Below are 8680 nucleotides of genomic sequence, written 5' to 3' on the forward strand. Positions count from 1 at the left end.
CCCGTTCTTAATTGCTGAGAGGCTAGTTAAGATTCAGGCACATCGCTGAGAGTCTGGTATCACATGTTGGACAGACCCAGGTAAGGATGGCAGATTTCTTTCCCTCAAGGACATTAATGAACGGGGTGGGTTTTAATGCCAATTGGTAATAGTTTCATGATCACCATCACTGAGACTAGCTTTACAACCATGCCTTTCTCTTCTGGTCATTGCATTTAAAAGTTGCTAACTGTTGTGGTGGGATTGGAGCACACGTCCCAGATTTATTAGTCTAGTGCCATCATGCCATCCTGGCAGGGGATTCAGGACCCGGGATCTGGCCTAGATTTTAGGGATAGGAGAGGAATTTCTTATAGATTTCCCCTATCAGGGCCTTCCTGTTTCTTTCCCCTCTCATGGATAATCTCGCGATTTCAGATGAGGTGAGTTCTGTTGTGCTACACAAACAAGGTAACACAATTATATGAAACATGCTGGATTAATCAGAGGATCACTGCCTTTCCATCAACGTCTGTTTGGATAGATCTCTGTTTTTGCTTTCCACATCTTCAGTTACTTCTGTGTTTGCATTCTGATTATTTTTCTCTCCCCTACCAGGCAATCTCATGCCACTTTGCGAGTGCAGACTGTTACTACATTGATGTAAAGGGTACCAGCCAGGAGAATATTGAGCAAGAGATCCTTGGGGTAGGCCAAAGGAAGTACAATATTGGCCAAGATGTAACTTTGGCAGTAAGTTTTCTTAACAAAAAAAGTACATTTTGTCAAACTGACATTCTATTTTATAAGCAAAACTAGTTGCATCAAGTTCCAAGATAACAAAGTGTGGAGCTGGATGAACACAGCAGGCCAAGCAGTGTCTTAGGAGCACAAAAGCTGACATTTCGGGCCTAGACCCTTCATCAGAGAGGGGGATGGGGTGAGGGTTCTGGAATAAATAGGGAGAGAGGGGGAGGTGGACTGAAGATGGAGAGAAAAGAAGATAGGTGGAGAGGAGAGTATAGGTGCGGAGGTAGGGAGGTGATAGGTCAGTCCAGGGAGGACGGACAGGTCAAGGAGGTGGGATGAGGTTAGTAGGTGGGAAATGGAGGTACGTCTTGTGGTGGGAGGAGGGGATAGGTGAGAGGAAGAACAGGTTAGGGAGGCGGTGACAAGCTGGGCTGGTTTTGGGATGCAGTGAGGGAACCTGCTGTGTTCACCCAGCTCCACACTTTGTTATCTTGGATTCTCCAGCATCTGCAGTTCCCATTATCTCTGATACAAGTTCTGAGTTCTTTATTATTTTGATGCTGTTTGCTTTCTTTCGTGAATTGATTTGTGGGCAGCTACTGTTGTTAAGCAATGGTGTTTAAAGCTGTTCTGTGGGAGATTCTCCACAAATATCTATCTACACAATCCTTAAGACCTAATGCAATTTTTGGCTATTGTGTAAGGACTTCCATCCCGAAACTGCATAAAGGAAATTGTTGTTATCATTGCCGTGTATCAGTACACAGTGTGTGGCAAAAAATGTTGCGAGCACAGCAAAGGCTGTAGCGATGTCAAGTTTCTTGGTATGAACCTCACTGAACAAGATTCCAAAATGATGGAGTCATTCTTGCTATTGGGCATGACACTGTCTACTGTCACACTTACTGAAGAAAGATCGGCATCCTTTCCACCGATCTAACTTAAGGCCTGTAAAGGCGCAACATAGTTTACTGCATTTCTCCGATGTTAACTGTCAGAACCACAGCTTTACAGTGCAGCAGGAGGCCATTCAGCCCATTTTCAAATAAGCATCATTACCTTGTGCTAATCTGCTGCATTTTTCCCAGACCCTCACACATTATTTTTATCCAAATAATTATCAAATGTCCACTTGAATGTCCCAGTTGAAGTGCTGCATTTCCAGGCAATGATTTTGCACCCTAATAATTTGCTGTGTGAATGCCTTTTTTTTTCTCCAGCCAGCTTTGCTTCTTTTGTAAGTCACTTTAAATCTATGCTCCTTTCTTGTTCTTGTTCCTTTTACACCCATAACTAATCTCTCCCGATCTACCCAATCCAGCCTGCTCACGATTTTAACAACTGGAAAATGCAGTTGAACTTGTGAAACTCCACAACTGTAGCTGCAGCAGAACAAGATGTAGATACAGGATAAGGCTATTCAGACCATTGTATCTGTTCCGGCATCCAGCAACATCGTGGCTAAACTGGTTTAGCTCTAAATACTTTATGCCTGCACTCTGATAACCCTCAACTCTTGTCAGTCAAAGATTGCTAAACTCAGCCATTAATGTGAGACACACGGCATGGATACAGACCCCTCAGCCCAAACAGCCCGTGCTGACCAAACCAAACTAGTCCCACTTGCTTGAATTTGACCCATATCCCTCCAAACCTTTCCTTTTCATGGTACTTATCCAAATATCTTTTAAACGTGATAACTGGATCCACCACTTTCTATGGCAGTTCATTCCATGCACTAACTGCTCTGTGTAAAATCATTGCCCCTTGTGTCCTTTTTACATCTTCTTTCACTCACATTGAAAATATGCCCCTTAGTTTTGAATTCCCCTTCCCAGGGAAAAGACCCTTGCTATTCATCTTATCTGTGTCCCTCATGGTTTTATAAACCTCTATAAGGCCACCCTCAATTTCTTACAGTCCAGTGGAAAGCTAGAAATTGCATTAGGTCTTTAGGATTGTGTAGATACTTGTGGAGAATCTCCCACAGAACAGCCTCTCCCAATAACTGAAACCTTCCATTCCCAGCAATACCCTGGTAAATCTTTTCTGAACCCTCTCCAGTTTAATAATATCCTTCCTATAGCAAGGCAGCAGAAGTCTTTAATGACCTACCGTCCATTTGTCCCTGGGAAGAAAATTTGTGTCTGAAAACTGTCTGAGAAAATAAATTTCTCCTTATCTCCATCCTAAACAGGAACCCTTCTCCTTCAGAGAGGTGTGGCCAGCATCGAAGGATTAGCTGAAAGTAGTAACTCCATAAGATTCAAGGAGAGAGAAAGAAATATACAAAATTACAACAAAGAATGCTTTTGCACTACTTTTAAAACAAAGACTGACCTCTCTCACCCAAAGACTGACCTCTCTCACCCCCTTTAAAGTCAGTGTGCAAAGATCATTACACAGCAGCTATGATAATGCCAAATCACAAGCTCTCATGCAGCCTGATCTGAAGGCATTCAATGCTAATACCTCTGTGGTTTTATCTTTCTAGGATGTTTGGATCATCAAAGGACGGCTTGTACAGGGAGAGAGATCTAACCTGTAGATTAATCTTGTCTGAGGGTGCAGTCTGTTTATATACATTTTATTTTACTTTATGCCATCCATCATCATGTGTGTTTCAGATTCTCTGTTAATTAATATTGCTGCAATATAAAATTACACTTATTTAAGTAAGATAAGCCTATTAGTGTATTTGCTTAATCAATTTGCAAAAGGCCACATATAAATAATTTTAAACCAAATATTTTGATGAGCGTTGGGATTGCCCATGGCTGAGGGTGACATAAAATAGCTGCTTGTGAGTTTTAGTTGACACACAATAGCAGAGAAACATTAGGACAGTTGTGGCTTTGTACACAGAATATATCCAAGGTAACAAGATTATGGTAGCACACAAAGGGTTTTACGATGAGAACACAAAGGGTCCTTGTTGCATACATGCAACTGCAGTTATTGGACAGAGACAGCTGGATAAGGACACCTTTGAGTAAGCTGGTAGAAGAATTTCATATCTAGCTGGTTTAAAGTCTGAGATCCACCAGAAATAGATGTACTGTAGTTAAGATTCCCAGATAATCACTTAGAGATTCTGAATATGCATACATAATTTTCTTTTTAAAAGAAAAATCACAATAACCATTGAAGAAGTTTAGGGAGATTGCTCTGACCACGCAGCCTTAGACAGTAAGAAAAGACCCCCCCCCCCCCCCCAACACACACACACACACACACACACACACGCACACACACACACACACTCTCTGCAAGCAGGGCGTTTGGAGTTACAGGTGCAGCAGTTAGCAGTATTGATGTAGTTAAATACAATGCATTGTGAAGGCCCCAAGGATAGAGATAAGGGTGTCTGGGAAATGTGATGAAATTGTGGAAGACAATAAGGATGCCCATCATGGACCATGCAGTCACTTGCTTAACCTGATTGGATGTGTATGTGATTGGTTAGTAATACGATTGGTTTGTAATAGGCTGAACACAAATGTACAAAGTTTGTGTCCTTCCTTTGTCCAGTGAAGAAGCTTCTGAACCCCCAAAGGTTTTGTCCCAGTGATGTAACTTTAAAAAACACTCTTATGCTGGGTGTTGAGTGATTTATTTGGCCTTTTATTCCCAACAACCAGTTTATCAGCCATGCTCAGTGACTCGTCATTGTGGCAGAGACACAGGGTTGCATCAGTGCTCAGTTACACAATCTCACCATAATATTAGCAATACAACCAACTCAATACACGATTAACTACCATCTAAACATCACCGGTTAATTGGTCCCATCTGTTTTTATCTTTTAGCATGTCCATATGATATGTTTGACGAGCTGTGTGAATACAACTTGAGTGTCCAGTGGAAATGTTTAACTCTTCAGAGGCCTTGGTTGCAGAATTGAATACAGGATCGCTCCCTGCTTCCCGAGGGCACACCATGCACACACTCACACACATACATACACGCACACATGAACACATACACGTGTGCATGCACACATACACATGTGCGCGTGCACACACACACACACACAGAGACTTTCTCTCTCACTTACACATTTGATTGCTCATTTGTTTTTGAAAGCTTTGATTATGCCCTCAATGCAGAAAATTGTGATGGCTCACAGTATTGGATACGTCTCTGTTTTAATATGTTGTTTCTAGGTCTTCGTTAAAACAGTGCCCTGTTTGAAAGTGTAAGGAGGAGTAAAGCCATTCTTACCTAACCAGGCCCACTGTCTTAGAGCTGCTTCGTTATGTGCCTGGTTTGTAACTGGGCAGTGGGCTATGGAATTAGGATAATGTTTGCCCTGTCTGCATGACTGTTCAGTGGAATTTGCAATGTCCTGCTCTTCAAACCAATATCTCACACTCTCTGGTGTTTCAGTTCCATGATAATCATTCATCATTTATTCATGGGATGAGGGCCTCACTGGCTATAACGGCATTCATTGTCCATCCCTAATTGCCCAGGGGGCATTTAAGAGTCACCCACATTGCTGTGGGTCTGGAGTCACATGTAGGCCAGACCAGGTAAGGATGGCAATTTCCTTCCCTAAAGGGCATTAGTGAACTAGATGGATTTTTCTGACAATTGGCGATGGTTTCATGGTCATCATTAGACTGCTAATACTTTAAAAATAAAATGATCGAATTCAGATTTGCCATCTACTGTGGCGGTGTTCTAACTGAGGTCCCACAAACATGACCTGAGTCTCTGGATTAACAGTCCGGTGATAATACCACAAGGCCGTTTCCTCCCCTCTACACGCAGGCTCTCCAGCGTGATTTCAGGTGTTACGTAGAACACAGAACAGAACAGCACAGCACAGGCCCTTCGGCCCATGATGTTGCACTGACCTATTATCCTACTAAGATCCATCCACCCCGCATGCCCTACATTTTACTATCCTCCATGTGCCTATCCAAGAGTCGCTTAAACATCTCTAAGTATCTGACTCCACTACCACTGCCGGCAGCACATTCCGCACGCATTCAAAATTCTGAGCAAGAAACTTGTTGAGTTTTTGTCTGTTCATTGCTTGCAGACTGAAAGCACCAATATCACACTTACGCAGGAATCAATGTTATTTCAAAAAACTTTGAGTAACTTCTCACAAGTGAAAGAACGGCAGTTGCCTGGTTGTAACTCAGTGATTTTTTGTTCAGTTGATTCTTGTTCTTCAGTTTCCTGTTTTTTGGCTCAGTATCTTCATTCCTCAGATACTACGACCTGATAGAACCAGAAAACAGCCTCTCTTTGTCGAAATGGTGCTGCATTAGCAACAACAGTGATGGAGAAAACTTTAACCAAAGTGAAATTAACTCTAATCTTTTCTTCAGAAAAAAACATGTGTACTTATAAGCTACTAAAAGGTTTGCTGGTGGTTAACTGCATAATCTCACCACTGTGAATAAAAATTTGCAGCGTTGACAGAGCATGTCTGTTGAGGGGATATTGGATCGAATGCTAAAGTAAGAATAGTAAAGTATCCGTAGTCCCCACCAGACTGTAAGGCTGTTCTCTCTTCAGAGTGAAACAACCTGGCAGTGGTTTATCCTGATGGGTATCACACAGATGACGAGGAGACCTTCATCATAACCCCAGCTAGTGCAGGAATTGAACCCACGCTGTTGGCATCACTTTGCATTGCAAACTAGCCATCCTTCCAACTGACCCCATCATTGTTGTCAGTGATAATGGGAACTGCAGATGCTGGAGAATCCAAGATAATAAAGTGTGAAGCTGGATGAACACAGCAGGCCAAGCAGCATCTCAGGAGCACAAAAGCTGACGTTTCGGGCCTAGACCCTTCATTAGAAAAGGGGAATGGGGAGAGGGTTCTGAAATAAATAGGGAGAGAGAGGGAGGCGGACTGAAGATGGATAGAGGAGAAATAGATAGAGAGGAGAGTATGGGTGGGGAGGTAAGGAGGGGATAGGTCAGTCTGGGGAGGACAGACACGTCAAGGTGGGGGGTAGGGGCATGAGGTTAGTAGGTAGAAAGTGGAGGTGTGGCTTGAGGTGGGAGGAGGGAATTGGTGGGAGGAAGAACAGGTTAGGGAGGCGGGGATGAGCTGGGCTGGTTTTGGGATGCAGTGGGGGGAGGGGACGAACTGGGCTGGTTTTGGGATGCAGTAGGGGAAGGGGAGATTTTGAAGCTTGTGAAATCCACATTGATACCATTGGGCTGCAGGGTTCCCAAGCGGAATATGAGTTGCTGTTCCTGCAACCTTCGGGTGGCATCATTGTGGCACTGCAGGAGGACCATGATGGACATGTCGTCTAAAGAATGGGAGGGGGAATTGAAATGGTTCGTGACTGGGAGGTGCAGTTGTTCATTGCTAACCAAGCGGAGGTGTTCTGCAAAGTGATCCCCAAGCCTCCGCTTGGTTTCCCCAATTTAGAGGAAGACACTCTGTGTACAGCAGATACAGTATACCACATTGGTGGATGTGCAGGTGAACCTCTGCTTGATGCGGAAGGTCATCTTGGGGCCTGGGATGGGGGTGAGGGAGGAGGTGTGGGGGCAAGTGTAGCATTTCCTGCGGTTGCAGGGGAAGGTGCCGGGTGTGGTGGGGTTGGAGGGGAGTGTGGAGCGGACAAGGGAGTCACGGAGAGAGTGGTCTCTCCGGAAAGCAGACAAGGGTGGGGATGGAAAAATGTCTTGGGTGGTGGGGTCGGATTGTAGATGGCGGAAGTGTCGGAGGATGATGCGTTGTATCCGGAGGTTGATGGGGTGGTGTGTGAGGACTAGGAGGATTCTCTTAGGGCAGTTATTGAGGGGGTGGGCTGTGAGGGATGAGATGTGGGAGACACGGTCGAGGGCGTTCTCGACCACTGCAGGGGGAAGTTGCGGCCCTTGAAGAACGAGGACATCTGGGATGTGCGGGAGTGGAATGCCTCATCGTGGGAGCAGTTGCAGCGGAGGCGGAGGAATTGGGAATAGGGGATGGAATTTTTGCAGGAGGGTGGGTGGGAGGAGGTGTATTCTAGGTAGCTGTGGGAGTCGGTGGGCTTGAAATGGACATCAGTTACAAGCTGGTTGCCTGAGATGGAGACTGAGAGGTCCAGGAAGGTGAGGGATGTGCTGGAGATGGCCCAGGTGAACTGAAGGTTGGGGTGGAAGCTGCTGGTGAAGTGGATGGAAATGAAGTGGATGCATCATTGTTGTATTAGTTTACCTCTGCGTCTTTTTCCATTTTTACGAACTCACAGCGAGGTCTGTCTGTCCAATGAGCTGACCACTGGGGCCGGTAAATTTGGAAGAGAGAATTCTTGCTGGTGTGATTTAAAGGGCTGCAGCACCAATTAGAGTCATAGAGATAGACAGCATGCAAACAGACCCTTTGGTCCAACTCATTGATGCCAACCAGACATCCTAAATAAATCTAATCCCATTTGCCAGCATTTGACCCACATGAGGTTTGTAGCTCGGGTTGTGGATGTTATGATTGGCTCGCTGAGCCGGTTCATTGTTCTGCAAGATGGCCGCAGGATGATGAAGGTAATGATCAGCGATGCGCACTACCGGCTCCATGAAGAACCATGAACCAGCTTGGCGAGCCAACCAACCACAACACCCACAACCCGAGATACAAATCTACTCCAAAACCTTTGAGACCTACGGGCGAGGTACTCTCAAATTGGCACGAAAATGGGAGAACTACGCTAAGTGACAGTGCGCTACGCACAAGCAACTCTACTTCCTACACAGATGCCTCAGGAACCAGAAATTACCACCCAGTGTGAGATAAAACACCCGCCAGCAACCCACAAGCACACAGGACAGCAGAACACAATGGCCGCAGGATGGTGAAGGTAATGGTCAGCAACAGACGTGAGAAATGTGGAACGACGAACCAGCTTGGCAAGCCAACCAACCACAACATTTGCCCCATATCCCTCCTTATTCATGTACCAGCCCCTGCCACTTCTTCTGGCAGCTC

At 45.0% G+C, this 8680-nt stretch overlaps 1 protein-coding gene across 2 annotated transcripts in view; it reads left to right on the forward strand.

The window, feature by feature from the left end:
- phyh (phytanoyl-CoA 2-hydroxylase) overlaps positions 1-6170 on the forward strand; it is a 41916-nt gene extending 35746 nt beyond the window's left edge. Inside the window, exons 8-9 of one of the 2 annotated variants that reach the window (XM_048554368.2) lie at positions 598-732; positions 3224-6170. In XM_048554368.2, the coding sequence (XP_048410325.2) occupies positions 598-732; positions 3224-3277 (189 nt within the window). In that variant the 3' untranslated portion in view covers positions 3278-6170. The remainder of the gene's footprint in view (positions 1-597; positions 733-3223) is intronic. The other variant, XM_048554369.2, reaches the window with a different exon arrangement.
- The last annotated feature ends 2510 nt before the right edge of the window (positions 6171-8680 follow it).

Source organism: Stegostoma tigrinum, chromosome 25, assembly GCF_030684315.1.
Source record: "Stegostoma tigrinum isolate sSteTig4 chromosome 25, sSteTig4.hap1, whole genome shotgun sequence".
Lineage (NCBI taxonomy): Eukaryota > Metazoa > Chordata > Chondrichthyes > Orectolobiformes > Stegostomatidae > Stegostoma > Stegostoma tigrinum.